The 21,151-nt window shown below is 36.2% G+C and overlaps 1 protein-coding gene across 1 annotated transcript; it reads left to right on the top strand.

Moving 5' to 3' along the window:
• Positions 1-3,110: 3,110 nt before the first annotated feature.
• LOC120074935 (cell division cycle protein 48-related / CDC48-like protein) lies at positions 3,111-20,948 on the top strand. Its single transcript, XM_039028042.2, has 11 exons — positions 3,111-3,465; positions 4,231-4,508; positions 6,282-6,374; positions 6,509-8,314; positions 8,399-8,587; positions 8,721-8,863; positions 9,473-9,718; positions 13,623-13,809; positions 14,257-14,322; positions 14,405-14,657; positions 20,405-20,948. Exons 2-11 carry the CDS (start codon positions 4,293-4,295, stop codon positions 20,791-20,793), a joined length of 3,588 nt encoding a protein of 1,195 aa, XP_038883970.1. The 5' UTR covers positions 3,111-3,465; positions 4,231-4,292; the 3' UTR covers positions 20,794-20,948.
• The last annotated feature ends 203 nt before the right edge of the window (positions 20,949-21,151 follow it).

Below are 21,151 nucleotides of genomic sequence, written 5' to 3'. Positions count from 1 at the left end.
AAATGAAAGGAAATATTTATAAACTTGCAGCGGGTGTTGCATCTCAATAGCCATTCTTCTACAATACATCAAGACAAAGGGCATCCCTGGTCATTTCTCAACGTAAAGCTCCAGAACCTCAGTTATGCTTCTAATAGCTCCAAATTAACCTTGAATGACACATACGATTCCAAAATACATGAATTACTCGAGTTCCTATAAATATAGATATTTAAACATATTAATCATTTTAAAGGAGCGAGATTGATTTTTTTTAGTAATGTGAAGAACAAAACTAACAAGATATCAAATCATTAGATATAACATTATCGATCTAAGGAGGGTTATTTTCAACCAAGATACCATAGACTTTGGTTCGTCGTGTATTACATGTCAGAATGTGAGCAACAATATTATAGATTCTTGGACAAAAAGAGAAACCTAAAATAATGCTTCGTCGGTGGAAAGCTCTAATGTCATCAATAAATGCTTAGACTTCATTGTTGAAACAGTCTGAACCTTCCAAACGAGCGAGATTAGAAACACTGAGATATCTCCTTTCGGGAGATATCAGGTATAAAAAAATTTAATACATACTACAAAGGACTTGAATCTTAATAAAAAAAAGAGAGGTATTTGTGCCTCAACATAATTATTTACATATTTGTTTATTAATATTTACTCCATTTTCTTACGCTATTTGTAATCTCCCAACATTAACCAATATAAATAGGTTAAAGTTGGATTAATGATATTGTAATGAGGGTAAGGATTTTTTAAAATAATGCTACGTCAAAATTTTAAAAGTGTTTCCTACGAATAAAATACAATTTTTTTTTTTTTAAAAAAAGAAAGAAATAAAGAACGAAGCTTAGAATCCTTTTTACAAATTTTACTTCCTTTTTAGAAAACATAACTCTTACTTTATTAAAATTTAGAATGTAGACTACACGTAGTCCATTATATTGATCTTATTATATACATAATTTCAATTCGATTGTGTATTTTTTGCTTAAAAAAAATAATTATGTGCTTTCAAACTTAAAAAGAATATATTATGTCTATTTATTAAAATCTAGACGGTTTATTTTAAAAAGCGATTTTCTTTTTCATATTAAAAAGTGACAACTTCCTTTTTTTTTTTTTTAACAACATTTGGAGTGGGTGATCAAACTTCTAACTTCAAAGTTGATAGTACAAGTTTATGATAATTAGACCATGCCCTTGTTAGCAACAAAGAAAAAACATTACACTATACTTTGAAAATTGTACTATTTGATTCCTGAAAATTCAAAAGTATTTAATAAACCGAAAACTTTATTTTCTAAAAAAACTTTCAATTTATAGAACTTTTAAATTTGTTAAGATTTGAAAGCTAAAGGCTAAACTTGTAATTGTGAAAATTTATATAATAAGTAGACATAAAGCTTAAAGTTTAGTGACTAAATTTATAATTTTTTCAATACTATAAGAGTAGGAATTCAAATTATAGATCTCTTAATCACTAATACTACTATGTGCTCATGTTGAGCTATGTAATTTAACCTATTTTGAATGACTATAGACTATTCAAATTAAAATAATAGGTACATGCTATGATTAAAACAAATCACACTAAATGGGAAAAAGGTACTCTCAAAATTCTAATCATAATGAAAAAAAATTGAAAAATAAATAAATAAATAAATAAAACCTACCATTTGTTTCTCAAAAATGCCTAAGATTTCAAGAAAAGTATATCAAAATAAATAAATAAAGAAGAAGAAAAGAAAACAACGACAAAATTACCTAAAACTCTTAACTAAACATATCATTAAAAATAAACGTAATTAGTTGAAATAGCTTAATTGGCATAAGAATGTGTAAATTAGTAAGAGATATATGGTTTAAATCTCCCTATCATCTATTGCGCTTAAAAAAAAATACATTCTCTTTTTTTAGATAATACAATTTAAAACCAAGTTAAATAAAAAATTTTGACCTTAAACTTTTAGTTCTTGTGTCATGTACGATCCTAAAATCTCAAATTTGTGTCTAATTAGTACTTTAACTTTAAAAATTTCAAAAACTCTCTCAAATTGTCAAATTTGCATTTAATAAATTCATTAATTTGAAAATATGTCAAATAGATCCAAGCTTATTTAACTAAAATTAAAAATTAAGTAGCTTATTAAATGAAAATTTTAAGATTTTAAGATTTATCAAACACGTTTTATATATAATTGAATGTAGATGTAAACATGAAATTTTTACAAAAGTTTTCTAAAAGCAACACAACAAAATTACTTAAAATTATTAACAAACTAGCTCAATTGACATAAGAATGTATAAGCGAGTAAGAGATATGTAATTTTAGTCCCTCTACCCTCTATTGTTCTAAAGAAACATAATTTCTTTTTCTAGATAGTACGATTTACAATCAAGTTAAATTAAAAGTTTCTATGTGTCAGATAAATCTCTTTCGAACTTTCAAATTTTGTGTTTAATAAATTTATAAATTTAAAAATATGTCAAATAGGTCAAAGCTTATTAAATGCAAAATTAAAAGTCCAATAACTTAAGAAATGAAAAATTTATAATTTAAATCTTGATTAAACACGATTTTTTAAATAAGTGAAATAAACAATAAATTTAGAAAAAGAACTAAGTACGGGGAAGAGACTATCATCGTTCAAAGCAGAGGATAACCACCCTAAAAAGTTTGCAAACCCCACCACATCTCACCATCTTTCATGAAAGAAGAGATCCGCTCAACTCAATAAAACCCTCTAACCTAATTGCAACCTAAACAAGTATATGTACAACCGAATTTCCAACACAATTACAAAAGAAAAACTTACACGCTCAAGATAACAAAATTAATCTCAAACAAGTCAACAACTTTACGATTAAAAAATAAACCTCACGATTTATTAAACACGTTTTAATATAAAATCGGACGTGCATGAAATTTTAAAAAAGGTTTTCTAGTATCTTAGAGGAATAGGAAACACAAGAAAGGACAATTCCATTCAAAAGCATATTCGAAGGAACATCGCGTCGGGTCGGGTCGGGTTCAACGGTAAGATCCGAATACAATTTCATCGACGGCCCATTAAAGGCCCTAGAAATCGACGGCCCACGAAAGCCCTAGCTGAGGCCATGCACTCTCTCTTCCGTCTTCCCCATGGAAAAAATTTCTGTTTTTCTTGAGCTTCGATCTTCCTTCTTCCCCAGTCTTCGTCTTCTTCCTCATCCTACCTAAGTTCCTTCACTCAAATGCAATTTTACACCTATTGAATCTCTCTCAAATTACCCACTTCCTGTACGTTCTTCATTCTCCTCTCCCCTTTCTTCTTCCCCCTCTTTCAATTCCTTTTTCCAGCTCTGGGAATGCTTCTTTCTTCTTTGGTGATATTTTGATCAGACTGTCTTGATTCTTGAAGCCTGGGATATTCCTTCGTTCTGGGGCTACACTAGGCGAGAGCGCGGACAGAAGCTGTTCAGGTTTGTTTTACTAGCATGCAATGCAACTATTTATTATTAATGTCTCTGCTATTCAAGGTTGCTGTTATCTTGTGCATAAATCATGAACAATACTTGGTTGGTCAAAGGTGTTACCCTTTTGTTTTGTTTTTATTTTTAATTTTTTTAGACTCATGATTAGATTGTTCTTCCTGGGATGTGTTTGTTTTTCGTAGCGAGAGAGTGGCAGGGCGTATGTTAATTAGTATTTAGGAGATGATCATGCAAGGCCGTGAGATTTAATAAGAAAGTACATAAAAGGAAGTAATGTGGTTTGTACCTTGTGAATTTGTGCTGAATGTGACATATACAGGTGCTCGTAGTCGCAGTTGAGTACTTCAATTCAATGATCAAGTCTAAGAAAGTGCCTCTGATATCCATTATCAATTTTTTTTTTTTTTTTTTTTGGGAGGAGGGGAAAAGAGATAGCTATTATGTTCAGTATATTGTTGACAAAGCGATGGTAATGGCATGGTGAACGGCAGAACTTAACTAGGGATATCTTGATCTCTCATCCGTTATTTCACATTGGTTTTCGGATCATGATGTTAGTTGGATATCTGAAAAGCCCATTGTTAATAAAATGGCTGTTTATCTTTTGGGGTAGGAAACAATATCATTGATGGGATGTGATTACAGACATTTATGCATATATTGGTGTGAAAATGCATGTTGGCTAAGTTAGTTTATTACGGTTCTATTTGCTCAGCCATTGGCTGAAAACTGATGAGAATAATTTCTTGTCAGATGTTGTCTTCAGAAGCACTCACGGGGAATTATATCAATCCAATCTAGCTCTTACATCGCCCATGTATCCAAAGCAAACTGGTTCAGGGGATGGACCAGTCTCCAGCCCACTACGCACAAGTGCTCGACCAAGGAGGAGGCCAATATCATATGGTCGTCCATATGTGTATTATGGTTCTTCTGCAACCTTCAAACCCAACAAGAAAAGAACCCCAGCTACTAGAATTGCCAAGATGCTCCGTCCAAAGAAGCAATCCATGCCAACTGCTAATGCTGTTGTGAGAACTATATCCTATATCTTATATCAATTCAAAAGGTCTTATGGGCAAAGCATTGATTATAGAAAGAATGAATTCTAGTTTAAAAATTAATCTCTAGCACACAATTCTTGATTTTTCTATATAGGAACTGTATATATGCAACAACATACGTCACTCTTTGTGAAACTGTATCTAAAAATATGGCTAGACAGTAAAAAGAACATTTGAAAGCTGGATGTATTTATAATTTCTTATATTAAAGTTGACTGAAGAGCCACTTTTGTATTCTTGGTTGCTTGGAAAGACATGCTTTTTCCCTTTTATATATTTGTTATCTTGAAACGAAAGATTGGATCAAGAGTGTTTAGATAAGGTTCTAAGGACTAAAGGATTTGGGAATAAGTGGAGAACTTACATGGCTACAATTAACAAACTGCTGGAAAAGGCTGATAAATGGTATACATGTGAAGTTCGAAAGGGGGACACGGTTTTTTTTTAGGAAAACCCAGGCTCTTAAACACTACTCTCAAATTAGGCTCTTCATGATGATCATTCTCTTCTGTTGGCTGGGATCTCAAATTTAGAAGGAACAGTACCAATTTGGAGATTGAGGGCAGGAGTGGGCTGTCTTTCTTAGTTGGCTCACAAATTTCACCATTAGTGAGACAGGAAAAAATGGACTCTTAAACAAGAGGATGGTTATTCTGTAAAGTCCAGGGACAGCAAGGTAAATGCAACCTCTGAAGATATCATCAGCCCCTTTGTTAACCTTATCTACTAAAATCCCTAAGGGATAAACACCTACAACAGATGATAGAGAAGAATGCCAAACTGGTATTGGTCTCCTTCTTGGGGTGGGTGTTGTGCATAAAGGATGGGGAAGACAGTCAACACTTGTTCTTCTTTTGCTCTTATGCTGTGGTGGTTTGGAATAAGCTCCTCAAACTCCTCCTCAAACTCCTCTATTTGTCATGGGGCTTTCTAAGCTTTGAGGCTTTGTTTTAGCTTATTTATGGAACCTATCTTGGTGGAAATGCCATTATTATATGATTGGAGCTATTCTTGTTATCATCCTTTGTTGGCTCCCTTTTTTAGTTTTAGTTTTTTGTCTTTTATTAACATGATATTGTTTTTTCATATAAAAAGAGTGGGAGAAAGTTCACTTTTTGCCCATGTACTTAGTTGAGCGACTCAAAATTTAACCTTAGTTTTAGTGTCATCTAATTGCTATCTTCAATCGATTAAGTTTTCATTTTTCTTCTTGTGCATTGTGGTTAGCCTTTGGAGGCATACTCTCGTGTATGGATTATACTTTTTTGTTGGATGCTTTTTAGTTGGATTTGTATATTTGGTGTTGAGTTTTGCTATTCCTATATTTGCTTTATTTTGTTCTTAGATTTGGATGTTTTTGTGGCCTGGCTTGGGCTTGGATATTTCAGTCTTAATTTTAGGTGTTTTATGGTTGAATTTTACATGATTTCTTGGTTTACTCTTAGCACTCTTACTTTATTTAATCTCCAACTAACCCAAAAGTGTAAGCTGATGGGTTAGGTCAATACTTCAACATTCTTATTTTACTTTGAAATTCAATTAGATGATATAGAATGCTCAAGATTAAAATTGACTCATTCAGAGTAGGTAAAAGGATATATATCTATGTACATCTATATATATATATATATATACACTCTCATACAAGTTAATGATTATAAGCTTTTACTCTCCAGGGTTGTTCTCCTTTAAACTCTGCCATTTCTCAGACTTTTATATTATCTTGTGTGTATTTTTCAGCCAGTTGAAAAAAATTTGCGGCGGTCTCAACGACAGAAGAGGAGGCGTACAAATTTTAGTGGTTACACAGATTCTGAAGATGAAGACATAATGGTGAGATTTAATGTTGTTCCAAGATTTCTCTCTCTTCCTCAACCTAACTTTGGTTCGTTAGATGCTTCAAAATGTATTATGGAAATATTACCTTCATTTACCACACGTACTGAAGCTTAATAAACTTGTTGCAGAGTCCCAAGTATAAAATACTGAGGAGTCAGAGGGATAATAACTCAAATAAAAATGTTTTTTCTTCTCCAAAGCATAAAAAAAACATGGAGAACCGACCAACTCCTAGGCGCGAGGGATTACGACCACGTCATTCACGATTAGTTTCTAGAGACCGATTGAATTCAGAATCAGATGATGAGCAAGGTAGCTCAGAAGATAAAGGAAGCCAAGATGGGATTGAAAATGGGAATGATATAGAGGATAATGATGTGGATGATATTCAAAATGATGATGAAGGTGAGCCTGAACCTGAGGATGAGGGTGAGGAAGATGGTGATGATGAAGGAGGTGAAGAAGAACAGGACGGACGTAGACGATATGATCTTCGAAATCGTCCCGATGCTCGGAGACTGTCTATAGGTGAAGGTAAACCAAGACCAAGATCTCCTCGCAGAGTATTACATCAAGGAATGGGTACTAAGGTTGGGAGAGATGTAAGGAGGGGTGGATCTAGAGTTCACAAACGTCGTATGGCGAGGATTGAAGATTCTGATGATTCTCTTCTTGTGGATGAGCTGGACCAAGCTCCCGGTATACCATGGGCTCGAGGTGGAAGTAGATCTGGCCCACCTTGGCTGTTTGGAGGATTGGACATGCATGGGACTGCATCTTGGGGATTGAATATTGCAGCATCTGGTTGGGGTCACCAAAGTGATGCATTTTCAAGTTTAACTTCTGGTATTCAAACTGCTGGACCAAGCTCTAAGGGTGGGGCAGATATTCAACCTGTACAAGTTGATGAAAGTGTTAGCTTTGATGACATTGGTGGCTTGTCAGAATATGTAGATGCTTTGAAGGAGATGGTATTCTTTCCTTTACTTTACCCCGATTTCTTTGCAAGTTATCATATAACTCCACCAAGAGGGGTGCTGTTATGTGGGCCTCCAGGTACTGGGAAAACATTAATTGCTAGAGCATTAGCCTGTGCTGCATCAAAGGCTGGCCAAAAGGTCAGTTTCTACATGCGGAAGGGTGCTGATGTTCTAAGCAAGTGGGTGGGTGAGGCTGAGCGACAATTGAAACTGCTCTTTGAAGAAGCACAAAGGAACCAGCCTTCTATCATATTCTTTGATGAAATTGATGGGCTTGCTCCAGTTAGATCAAGCAAACAGGAGCAAATTCATAATTCCATCGTTTCCACATTGCTTGCTTTGATGGATGGACTAGACTCTCGCGGGCAGGTTGTATTGATTGGAGCTACTAATCGGATTGATGCTATCGATGGAGCCCTACGCCGCCCTGGTCGTTTTGATCGTGAATTTAACTTTCCATTGCCTGGTTGTGATGCACGGGCTGAGATTTTGACCATTCACACTCGCAAGTGGAAGAATCCTCCTTCAGAGGAGCTTCGATCAGAACTTGCTGCTACTTGTGTAGGTTATTGTGGTGCTGATTTGAAGGCCCTCTGCACTGAGGCTGCAATTCGAGCTTTCCGCCAAAAGTATCCTCAGGTTTACACCAGTGATGACAAGTTTCTGATAGATGTTGAATCTGTCAAGGTTGAGAAGTATCATTTTGTTGAAGCCATGTCCACAATTACTCCTGCTGCTCATCGAGGGGCTGTAGTGCATTCTCGGCCGCTATCTTCTGTAGTTGCACCATGTTTGCAAAGACATCTTCATAAAGCCATGATTTTCTTATCTGATGCCTTTCCATTAGCAGCATCATCTGAGTTTGCCAAACTTTCCATGCTTTCTTTTGGATCTGCAATTCCACTAGTGTGTAGACCTCGACTTTTGCTTTGTGGTGGTGATGACGTTGGGTTGGTAATTGTCTTGGAACCTTCTGATATTTCTCTATGATCATTTTGGAGCGACCAACTAAATGTACTTACTGGTTTAGTTTTACAGGATCATCTTGGTCCTGCGATTTTACATGAATTGGAGAAATTTCCTGTTCATTCTCTGGGACTTCCGTCGCTGCTTTCTGATCCCAGTGCAAAGACACCTGAGGAAGCATTGGTACATATATTTGGTGAAGCAAGGAGGACTACTCCATCGATACTCTACCTACCTCAGTTTCACCGTTGGTGGGAGACAGTGAGTTCGTTATTCAAGATATTCTATGTTGATTCATTAATTAGTTTCAAAAACTTTGTACTTCGTAAAATTTATGAGTGTTCTTTCTAACATTGTTTAATATGCGAGGTTGTTTTGATGGTTGATTTTTCAGGCAGATCAGCAGTTGAGGGCTGTTTTATTGACTCTGTTAGAGGAGCTACCTTCTGACCTTCCCATATTACTGCTTGGGACATCCTTAGTCTCGCTGGCCGAAGTTGATGAGAAAGCTTCTATGATTTTTCCTGATCGCGGGATGTATGTCTTCATTTACTTTGACTGTACCATGAAATTATTTAACCTTGTTCTTTTATCATATGATGCATATTTGACATTTGGATATATATATTAAAATCAGATATTTTGTTTCTTCTGAAAAGACTCCGATTGTTTTGGAAAAATATCTCAGTCTAGGTATTTTATCAATTTTGTAAGTCTCATGTGATTCCTTTACCCCCATTTCATGATAGAGGATGCTTCCCTTATTTATTTTATTCTTTTGACTGTTTTTGTTAGAATGTGCTAAAAAAATATATAGCAAGATATTTTGGGATGTGGGTGCTTAGCAGGTGCTGGAATCTTGTACATTCTAACTGATCTCTTTGTATCTTCTTTCCTAGTTTTTTTCCCTTCTGATTCTTCACTTTCTTTGATCACCTATATTTTTGTTCTTTTTAATTACAGTAGTTTATTAAGAAAAAGGTACTTGATAGTTGATTGACTGAAGAGATGAATGGTTCCGCTTTTATGGTTTCTCTCATCATAATCTTTTGTATAGCATAGAAAAGATATCCGCTAATAATATTGTTTTGTTCGTGAAAAATTACTTCCAACCTAATGTTCTATTCACTTTTTTCTAATTAGCAGATATCAAGTTAGTCCTCCGTCCAGTGAAGATAAGTCTTTGTTTTTTACCCATTTAATCGAGGCTGCTTCCTCGGTTTTGCTGGAGGGCATGGATAAAAAAGTGCAAGTGTCTGGATCCCTTCCTGAGCTTCCCAAGGCTCCAGTAGTAGCCAGTGGACCAAAGGCTTCTGAGTTAAAAGCCAAGTTAGAAGCTGAACAGCATGCCCTTCGGCGTTTAAGAATGTGCCTTAGAGATGTTTGCAATCGGTGAGATGGTCTTCACTTGCACCATTGTATCCTTGTTAAATTTATTGTCATTTTATTCTGTACTACTGAGTTTTATTTGCTGCATTATTACATTAATCAGTGACTTCGAAAATTGGTTAAATCAGAAGTTTAGTCAGTGAAAGGTTTTTGAAGTTTAAAAAGTGTCTACTAAGGTCTGAACTTTCAATTTTGTATTTAATAGATGTATGACTTTTTTTTTTAATAATTTAATGGATCTATTAGATATAATATAATATTAGTTTTATGTATAGTAGGACCCTAAATTTTCAACTTTGTGCTTAGTAGGTTCATAAGTTGAAAAAGGTCAGATGGGTCAAAGATCTATTAGACTTGAAATTTAGACATGAAATTTTCCTATTGGACACTTGAAAGTTTAAGGACCAACTTCTTAAAGTTTGGGGACCAAATGCAAACATGAAAGTTCAAGGACCTATTAGATACTTTTTATAGTTTAGGAGATCAAGATAGGTTTCTTCTCAAAACCAATATTTTTGAACAAGCCGGTCCGGTCCACCCTTTAGCAGCAAATTCACTATGAAGAAACAAGCGATCCTGAGATTCCTCCTACACTTTTTTGGAACTTTAAGCTTCTAGATGAGATTCAGATTCACCATGGAAAGGTGTTATTTGAGATCGCCTTTGTAGGTTTAAGAAAGTAGATTTAGTTGAGAAACCACCAGAGGGATCGATCTTCCACTTCAAACGATTCCGATTACTGTCATTCATTCAGAAATTAAGATGTTGCATGAAGGCAGCAACAGTACACCTCTATTTGAGAATCTTCTAATTCCCAAGTCCGAGACTTGAATCAAATCATTCTAGTCATCAACAATAACATTTTTTTTTTGGAGAAATTGGCATAAATGTGCGAAAATTTTTGCACAAGTTTGAGGATTGCACCAAATAATCAACCCAAAAGCTGAATTTGCTTCACTCACTCACTACGAAATCAGTAAAATTGAAAAACTGTACCTCGTGCATGAAAATATCAGACCATAATCTAACTTCCTTTTCTTTTTGGGCAAGTTGGTGCTCCATCCAAGGTTAACAAGTCCATAAATAGCACTAATAATTCATTTCCTTAGGGCATTTTACTCTTGGCAGAATCTCCAAAGCCATTTCACAAGGAGGGCACTATTTTATTTTTTCTTTTTAACGAAAAAAGCCAATTTAGAGGCCCCCTACATCATAGGAAGAGAGGTCCAATTCCAATTGTCGAGTTGGTTGATTGGGTTATAAATATCATTCCACGAGGGCACTATTTTTTTTTTCTTTTTAACGAAAAGAGCCAATTTAGAGGCCCCCACATTGTAGGAAGAGAGGTCCAATTCCAATTGACGAGTTGGTTGATTGGATTTATAAATATCATTCCACAAGAAGTCTCTAATAATCTTTTCTAAACGATTAATGGTTTTAACAAGGCCTTGCAAACGAGAGAAGTAACAAGGAGGTTATTAAGAACCGATCCCCATATTTTCTACCAATAGGAACACGTAGGTAGATGAATCTTGGTTGAATAACTCAGAGTAAACCCCGAACGAGAGTGAAAAATAACATTGAACTAGAAAATACAACAAGGTCCTAAAATGAATTCAATCAAAAGAGAACGACCGAGAAACAAATAGGACCCATCAAACAAAACTCACCTCCAAAGAAAAGCTGTATGAAAACAAGAGTTGAATGACGGCATAATAAAAACTGTACCCACTTGGAATGGGGGCTGATGGCTTTGAAGAGGAGATATTGTCGAGAAGTTCTGACTACCCACTTGTCTTATAGAGGTGACCAATAGATGTGAACAATTTTCTTTTATTAAATCAGGATCCATAACATTATCCTTAGTGGGTGACTCAGAAGAAATGATAGGCTCACTTTTCCAAGTTTTAGTATAAGGACTAAGCAACAGTGTCAGAATTTTTAACCTCTAACAGTCAAAGGCTTTGGGGATTCTAGCTTTAATGGACGACTCAAAAGGAGATTTAGGAATCTCAAAAGGTGATGCTAGGGGAGAGCTTTAATGGAGCTTTAATAATCATTTTTTTCAATGCACAAGGTGCACCTCAAGGTGAATAGCCCGTTGATTGCCTCAAGGTGAGAGGCAGCAAAAAACCGTCTGAGTGAAGCGAAGCACAGTGAATAGTATAGAGAGGGCATAAGTTTATATATGCATAGTCACATAAAATTTCAAAGCCTTAAAAGATTAATACTAAATGGTAAAAGTAAAACATGAACAAAAAATAAAAGTAAAGCATCATCGAATATCGAAGGCACGAACGCGACCAAAGGCACGAACGCATGAGAGAGGCAACCCAAGGCGACCAAAGGCACGAACGCATGATTGAAATCACTCGCCCCAACTGCATTTGAGGCACAAAGGACCTTGGGTGCCTCGCCTCTTTCCTTAAACTAGTGGTTGACAGCCATGTAACCCAAAGGATTCCCAAGAGCTTGGTGATTAAGATTGATGATAATCATACAAAGTAGACTCATTAAAAAAACCAATCCTTAATTCTGCGACTATAGTGTCCCGAGTCTCTAGAACTTTTTTTTATTTTTATTTTTATAAATATCCCGAGTCTTAGTTGGTGCATGATTACATCATCATTCACTTTTAAAATTCCTTCAAAGTCCAAAGAATTGGAAAATTATTTCAAAGCCACCAAAGTAGTGGCCGATAGCTTCCAATGTGATACATCCCTAATACGTTAGAGGCAAGTTCTTGATGGAGATCCATTCTTTTCTTGAGACCACTTTTGAATAAGTAAATGAAGATCTCTTTAGAGTCTCCATTTTCCTATAGATTCATGAGCCTTTAAGGAGTTCCCACTCTTGAAATTTAGTAAAGCCTCGTCTGACATGAAAGGATTAATCAAAACAGTCCTTAAAATGATTGTCTTCCAAAGCATCTTTAATCAAATTCCTTCTGGCGGCAACCATACAAACTGTGGTGAAAGCAGTAAGAACAACTCCTTTCTTCCTCTGGTGATGGCACTGACCAACAGCGTTGATAACAACGTACGAGGAAGGAGACATGATGGCGTAAGCAGTGACTGCAGACAACCACTGAAGCTAGGATTTGGATTCTTCAAGGAGACACAGTGTGCATGAGAGAGAATTGGGGCCACGATCGTAAACCTAAGGCAAAGGCAACTGGACTGCAACAGTTAAATGACGATGGATCAATCAATGGGTGAGTGCTGAAAGACCCTAAGATTTAGAGAGAAATGGGCTGACAAAACTACGTGTTGCAGCATGTCAGAAAATACAAAAATAACATTAAAATAATAAGACACGAGTTTACATGTCAGCACGTATCGGGAGCATGTCAGTGTCCAACACTGACACTTGGCTATTTCAGGAGTGTCAGTGTAGATGCCGACAACTAGGGTTAGGACCTGTGGTGGCGCCTAAGTTCATTGAGAGAGGGAGAGAGAGAACAAAGGCTACTTGTTCAAAAGGAAAAATGTGCTCCCAATCTTTTTTAATCACCTATCTTATTAACAGGGAATGCCATCTATATGATAACCAAATACATACAGATGGTACTCCCTATCAAAACTCTTTTCCCAATCTTTTTAATCATCTATCTCACTAATGATGATGTAGTAGGAATGTAGGATTAGGGTAAGTTAGGGTATCTTGGTCTAATCCTTAAGTGATTAGGATTAAGATTAGTTTCCTACAACAATTATGAGCCAATCAATTAAGAGGGAATTGAGTCACACTTAATCCCCCCAAAAAAAAAAATAAATAAATAAATAATAGGGAATTGACTATTTGGCAGCTTTCAAGATTTGATTGAACAGTTCACATGTCCCTTTACTTTTTAAATTTGATTTCAATGTCATTCTTTGTTTAAACTGATCTTGTATTTCCTTTGCAGAATTTTATATGACAAAAGGTTTACCGTCTTCCATTACCCTGTTCTTGATGAGGATGCTCCCAATTACCGCTCAGTTGTCCAGAACCCAATGGACATGGCTACATTGCTTCAACATGTTGACTCTGGGCAGTATATTACATGTTCAGCATTTATTCAAGATGTCGATCTTATTGTTTCTAATGCGAAGGTACTGCTTTTTGTATCATAGAAGTTCTAAACTAAATTATAAATAAATAATATTTATTATGATTATGTGTGGAAAATAAATGAAATATGTAGAAAATTATTTAACGTCCAAATAAAAATTAACTTAAATATTTCAATTGGGGGGTGTTCTACTCTCTGATAATTCTGTGTGGGCCTCAGTATCACTATGGACTTTCATTTTTAAATGTCTAGGAAATGGGAAGCAGCAGACTTGTAAATGCCAGAATTTTGTCTATCCTTGTGATTTCTTTGCATCCATTCATACTCATTATGTGTGTGTGACTTGGGCTTGTTTTTGTTCTTCAATCATTTTAACGACACCAGTGTTTGTGTTTCTCAACTCCATGAAACAAAAGAAAGGGTTCACTTCTACTGAGGTTTTCTTTCCTATATTTGTTTATGAGAATATACGTTGTATTTGTTTCAGGCTTATAATGGAGATGATTACAATGGTGCCAGGATTGTTAGCAGAGCTTACGAACTTCGCGATGCTGTATGTTCATTTGTTTGTTTTCCTTGAGTTCTTTTTCTTCAAAAGTTGAGTGGCTTATCAGTATAGATATCCCTATCCACAGGTCCATGGAATGCTGACACAGATGGATCCCGCACTGATTGCATTCTGTGACCATATAGCTGCCCAAGGTGGCCCATTGAACGTGCCAGATGAACTTGGGGGAACTATGTTTCCATCTGCCCCAGCTGTGCAGCTGGGAACTGTTACTCGAGCTAGTGCTCGATTGCGTAATGTCCAGCCAGAGGTTGACTTCAATCGAAGTTACGAGGCATTAAAGCGCCCAAAGAAGAATATGGATGCTGCTCATCATGCAGGTATTATGAACTCACTTTTTGTATGTTTTGTATATATTTCTTAAATCATGAATTTCTGAAGAAATATTGGTTTGCTGCTTAAGTAGCCCTGCCCCACTGCAAGCTCTAAATACAGATGTGGTTAAATTATACATCTTGTATACTCCAAGCATGAAAATGAGCTTATTGACAGAGTTAAGATTAGGTCTCCCATAAAAGTTTAATTTTATCTAGCTTCCTTTGATGTGACATTGGCTTAGGTACCAACTGCTAGCAATTGTTATTTCTTAGTACTCACCGGTTGTTGGGTTGGCTAAACTAGAGGTTAAAGGAATCAGCTAAAAAATCTTCTGTCTTGGTTATGGGTTCTTGCTTTTTTAGTACATTCACTGATTGCTTGATAACGTAATTAGACCAGACCACCATGGGTTGGCTAAACTAGTGCTTGAGTGGAATGTTTTATTGTGATGTGTTTTTCTGTTCCTTACATGTGGATAGTTCTATAGGTTTGGGCAGTTGAAATTTAGTTGTGAGATGATCCTTGTTCTTGTCAACGTGAAAACGTTCAATTTAATGTAAGAAGTCTGTGATTTTTACTCTCATTCTAAACTAGCAATTGGGATGATCCTAGCTTTATAATACACCCCCCAATTTCAATCTTCTCATTAACATATTATTTGATTTGTCTCTCACAATGCTCAAAAATGGATTTGCTCCCGTTCTCCCTTATTAACTTGTTTTCTTTTAAAACCCATCATGGCAAAAGCTGTTCCACACTCTCACTGGCTTAAATTAGTAAAACACTATTAGTAATTAAACTAAACCGAAAGATCATAGCTACATTGGTGAAGAAAAAGGCTCCCATTTTAGTTTAGGCTTCGTTTTTGGTGTCTTTCTGTCAACTTACTTCCAAACAAAGTGTCCATAATAAAAAATTTGCAGAGGAGCTTTCAAGATAATTTGTTTACATGGAATGATTGTTTTGGTTCTTTACTTGAAGCTTTTTCCTAGTGCTCCCAATCCAAGCATTTTGCTATCTACTCTATTTAGGATCTCTTTCTCGATTGGAATTCTTTTATCTTTTCATTGTAATTCAGTTTTCTCACAGGTTACCCTATTTTTGAGCATTACTTTCTTTTCATTATATCAAAAAAAAAAAAAAAAAGATTATTAGGTACTTCTCTCATTTCCAAATTTCCAAATTTGACTGCTTCTTTCAGTACCAGAGCCCACATCTGTGAGCTTAAAAACATTAAGCTGCTGGAGATCAACTGAGGACTCAATAACCACTCTTGAATTTTCACAAGGCTTAATGGTTAGGGCTAGCCGTGCATGATGTCATGCACGTTCCTTACTGAGGAAAGTGAGGGAATCCTCTTCGACTTACACTCTCCCACTCGAGTTATTGGTTTCCTCTTGTTACCCAGAAAATAGTTACCTTAGCTGCTCTGCAACACTCTAGAATGCAGTTTGAGGATCTTATTTGGGGAGGATCTTGATCATCTTTTGGGGTTGCCAGTTTGTCTGTTCCCTTTGAAGTCGGTGCTTTAGGGGGTGTCTTAGGAGGTTGCTTTGGTGCATTGTAGGGACTATTCCTCTATGATGAGGAGTATCCTTCTGTATCAAAAGGAGGTTGGCATACCCTAATCCAAGCTACCCTTTCTAAATCCATTTCAAAAGAAGGATATTTCAAAAGGACATTGCCAAAACTCAGGACAAGCTTCATGGTTGGAAATGTCCTATTTCAAATGGAGGTAGGCACACCTTAATCCAAGCCAACCTTTCTAGTATGTTTTTTTTTTTAATAAGAACAACTTTCGTTGAGAAAAAAATGAAAGAATACATGGCCATACAGAAACCAAGCCTACAAAAAAGGAGAATCCTTCTACAAGAAGGGACTCCAACTATACAAAATCATGTTCATAGGATAATTACAAAAACCCTAGAAATCGAAGTCCAATGAGAAACGTGAAAACGAATGATAGACCACATATCACGAGCATCCCTCTCAACTCTCCTAACACCATTCTATTCCTCTCATCCCACAACATCCAGACTCTCTTAAACACCACCCTCCTTTTCCTCTCATCCCACAACACCCAAACAATAGCACAAACACTAGCCAGCCAAAGAAACGGCTTGTCTCCCCAAACGGCGAGTGAGGATGGACTCCTTGATAATATCTCTAACGTCTCTTTGATGAGAACACATCAAACCGAACGTCTGGAAAAAAGAATCCTAGACAAAGCTCGCAAAATCACAGTGTCAAAAGTATGGTCCAAGTCTTTCTCCGTCTTCTTGCAAAGAATGCAACAAAAAGGACCAACCAATGAAGGCATCTTCCTAACAAGCCTATCCAACGTACTAATACGACCATGGAGAACCTGCCAAGTAAAGAATTTCACCTTTCTAGGAATCTTAAACCTCCACAGCGACGAGAAAACAAACTTACCCACAGGAGCAAGATTAATGAAACACTGAAAAAAGGATTTACATGAGAATCCTTCCAAAGAATTAGGGCTCCAGACTCTCACATCTCTCCTCCGAAGGCGAAGGAGATGACTCTCAAGAAGAGAAAGGAGGGCAACCACATCCAATGTTTCCCTATCAGAAAGGGCACGATGGAACCCGAAGGAGAAAGAACAAGAGCTCCCCGTCCAAACAAGAAAATCAGTCACAAAATGATTTTAAGAGAAGATATGATATAATCCTAGGAAAGAACCACAAAGAGGTCTCTCCCCCACTCAGTGATCTTTCCAGAAATACGTCTCTCTCTCATCCCCCACTACATAACAGACCCAAGGAACAAAAATAGGGAGCTCTTTCGAAATATCTTTTCAAAGATTCCGATAAGTGCCATTAATTCCTTTAGCTAGCCACTTGAAAGGATATGGGGGCCATGTTTAGTAGCAATAACCCTACGCCACAAAGAATTGGGCTTAGAGGAAAAGTGCCAAAGGCATTTGGCTAAAAGGGTTTTGTTTCGAGTCCTAAGGTTCCCAATTTCCTAACCTCCCAAAGACATTAGCTTCTCGATAATCTTCCATCTAATAAGGTGCAATCTGATTCCTTTCCCTTCATCAGCCCCTTCCCAAAAGAAGTCACACATCACCTCTCTAAACACTTACACACCTCCCCCGAAGCTCTAAAGAGAGAAGAAATAAACCGGAATGCTGCTCAGGACAAACTTGATGAGAGTAAGAACCCCCGCTTTAGAAAAGAAATTCTTTTTCCAAGAAGCCAACCTACCTCGAACTTTGTGAATCACAAGGTCCCATAAAGAAACACACTTTGGACTATTCCCAAGAGGGAGTCCAAGGTAAGAAGAGGGAAGACTTCCCCACCTCACATCCTGTCCACTCAGCCCACCTTACCTTTTAATCTTATCCTCCTCACTATAGATACCCATAACACAACGCTTGCCCCTATTTATCTTCAGACCTGACATCTCCTCAAAGAAAGCAAGAACGTGATTCAGCATTAAGAAGGAATTAACACTTCCCGAGTAGAAGAAAAGGGTGTCATCTGCAAATTGAAGATAGGAGAGGGGAACCCTATCCTTACCCACCTCAAAGGGCTCAATAAGGTTACCTTTGACACACTTAGTCACCAATCTGCTAAGCACATCCACAAAGAGGAAGGGAAAAGGGGAGAGAGGATCACTCGGCCTCAGATCTCTTGATGCCGTCACTTTACCTCTAGGACTCCCATTGATAAGAAAGGAGCAGCTCACATTCATCAGGCAAGCCCACATCCACATACGCTACTTATAACCAAAGCCTTTCCTATCTAAAACCTTATCCAAAAAGTTTCAATCTTCATGGTCACAAGCTTTTTCAAAATCGATCTCAATCAATACCCCTTCTTTCTAGCTCTATAATTCTCGATCGCCCCATTGGCAACAAGGGCTTAGTATGTTGATTTACTACATGTCACTATTTAAACCGCCTACAAAAATTACCTCCATTTGGACAAGCTTGTTTGTGATTTCTTTTGTGAAGGTTCCGAAGGAGAAGGTGGAATGCATAAGGAGAAGGTTCCGAGTTTGATTGTGTTTGGCCTCATCCTATTTTGAGAGGATCATACAAATCACCTTTGCGTCATATTTGCTTTACTTTGTCTCTTATTGCAATCCATGCTCGCGGTTGTCTTAGGAATGGTTGCTTTCATTTTGGCTTGATTCTTGGTTGAGTTGTGGAGCTATTGATACTGTTAGACTCACTTCTCAGCCAAGTAGTACGGTTCTGATGTGTGGGTTCCTTCCACTAATGCCCCTGGGATTTGAGCCTTGAATCAGTTGAGTGGGCAAATCTCTCATCAATTCTTCAATTCAGCTAATGATTATTGGTCTTGGCCTCTTTCCTTCAATCTCTTTTTTTTCTTTTTGTTGAGGACAAATGAACCTTTGTTATATAATTCATACTTGGTGATTGTTCATTTCTTTAAAAAAATCATACTTGGTGATTTTGCTAGTTGCTCATCCCAAGAAGATTTACCTTTCCATTGGGAACTTAGCTTTGAAGTTGTCAAGATTGTCGGTCAATCATTTTCGACGGACAACGCCATACATCAACCTTTCTCCATCTTGGTGTGTTATGTGTGATCAAGAGACTCTAATCACCTGTTTGCTCACTGTACTTTTGCTTATACTTTTGCTGGTCCATTCCTCTATCTATCCCTATTTTTTATTTCTCACTTCAATATTGGTTGGCTCCTCGTAGAGTCTTTCTCTGGTTTCTTCGGGTGAAAGGAATGCCATTTTTGGATGCTTTCTTTTCCTTTGATCATTTTATGCTTGAATTCTCTTTTATCCTATTTATTGATGTAAACATCTAACACTCTTTTAAGACTTAGGACCCCGTTTGATAACCACTTGGTTTTTTGTTTTTGTTTTTGAAAATTAAGCTTATAGATGCTACTTTCACCTCTAAATTTCTTCCTTTGTTATCTACTTTTTACCAATGGTTTAAAAAACTAAACCAAATTTTGAAAATTAAAAAAGTAGGCCCTTAGTAACCATTTGGTTTTTGGTTTTTTGTTTTGAAAACTAAGCCTATAGAGACACTACTTTCATCTCCAAATTTATTTCTTTGTTATCTTCTTTTTATTAATGGTTTAAAAAACTAAGTCAAATTTTAAAAACTAAAAAAAGTAATTTTTAGAATTTTATTTTTTCTTTGGATTTTTGGCTAAGAATTCAACCATTGTACTTAAAAAAGATACCTATCATTTTAAAAAATAGGGAGAAAATAAGCTTAATTTTAAAAAATCAAAAACAAAAAATGAAATGGTTACCTAACTGGGTCGTAGCTTTTAAAAACTTATTTTTGTTTTTAGAATTTGGCTAAGAATTCAACCATTATAGTTAAGAAATATTCAGATCAGTGTAAGAAATGGGGAGGAAATAAGTTTAATTTTTAAAAACCAAAAATAAAAAACGAAATGGTTATCAAACGGGACCCGTTTATCAGGGTTTCCTCTTTTATTTCATTTATTAATTTAAAATTAATTTTTTTTTTAAAAAAAAACTCCCATTCTAAATCCAATGGCCTACAATGCTAGCAAACGTTATATTCTCTTTTAGTATATCTCGATGGTTCCTGTATTAATTCTTTAGAAACCATGGTATCTTGTAATGAAATTTAAATTGTTTGAATTTTTTGGTGGGCTCTCAATGATCTTTAGATGCATTCTAATTGTTGATTTTTGGTATTTTTTTCTTCCCTTATTTCTTGGTATTTACTTTCTAACAACCATAATACAAACAGAAGAGAAACAGACACCCCATCAAGATTCAGTTGCCCCAAAACCATCCCAGGAGCCCGATACAAGTGAAGCAAGTCGTGAAAGTTCACAAGCCTGTCTGGGTGGTGGGAATCAGCGTGATGCTTCTGGTGGAGAAGCCTCCGATCTTACAGATTGGAACGGGTCGCAAGATGCTTCAGTATCCAATTGCTATATTTCGAACCAAGTTGAGTCAGTGAAGAATGTACTTCTGGAGCGAACAAGGAAGTATGGAATTCCAGAGCTTGAAAGACTATACACTCGAATAATGAAGGGTGTTTTCAAGATTAAAGATGAAGGAGGCAAGGATGATCCTAAGCATTCAATTTTGAAGTTTTTATTGAAATTTGCCGAGGATGAGTCTAATTTCTGATTATTATTATTATTACTTTATTACAAATGAATCCTTAACCCCACTCCCAAAAAGTTAAAAAAAAAAAAAAAAAAAGTTAGAAAAAGAAAGGTTTATTTCGTTAGGTTGATGTAAAGTCGGGAATTTCATTGCAATGGAAATCTGTTGAGTGGCTCTCTCCCTCTCTCTCTCTCTCTCTCAACTTTTGTGGTTGGTTCTGAGAATGGCATTTGGTTTAATGATTCATCTTTTAAATGGATCTAGAAAGACAAATTGTAGCTTGGCGGAGTTACTGTTGTAAAGGAATGAAGGATTCAAATAATTGATGTTGATATCGATATTGATATTACACTGTCAAAGAATTTAGAAATTTTGTTTA

This window comes from Benincasa hispida, chromosome 4 (genome assembly GCF_027475165.1).
Source record: "Benincasa hispida cultivar pf3 chromosome 4, pf3_genome.v1.1, whole genome shotgun sequence".
NCBI classification, from domain to species: Eukaryota; Viridiplantae; Streptophyta; class Magnoliopsida; order Cucurbitales; family Cucurbitaceae; genus Benincasa; species Benincasa hispida.
This window is presented reverse-complemented; position numbering and strand designations above follow the sequence as displayed.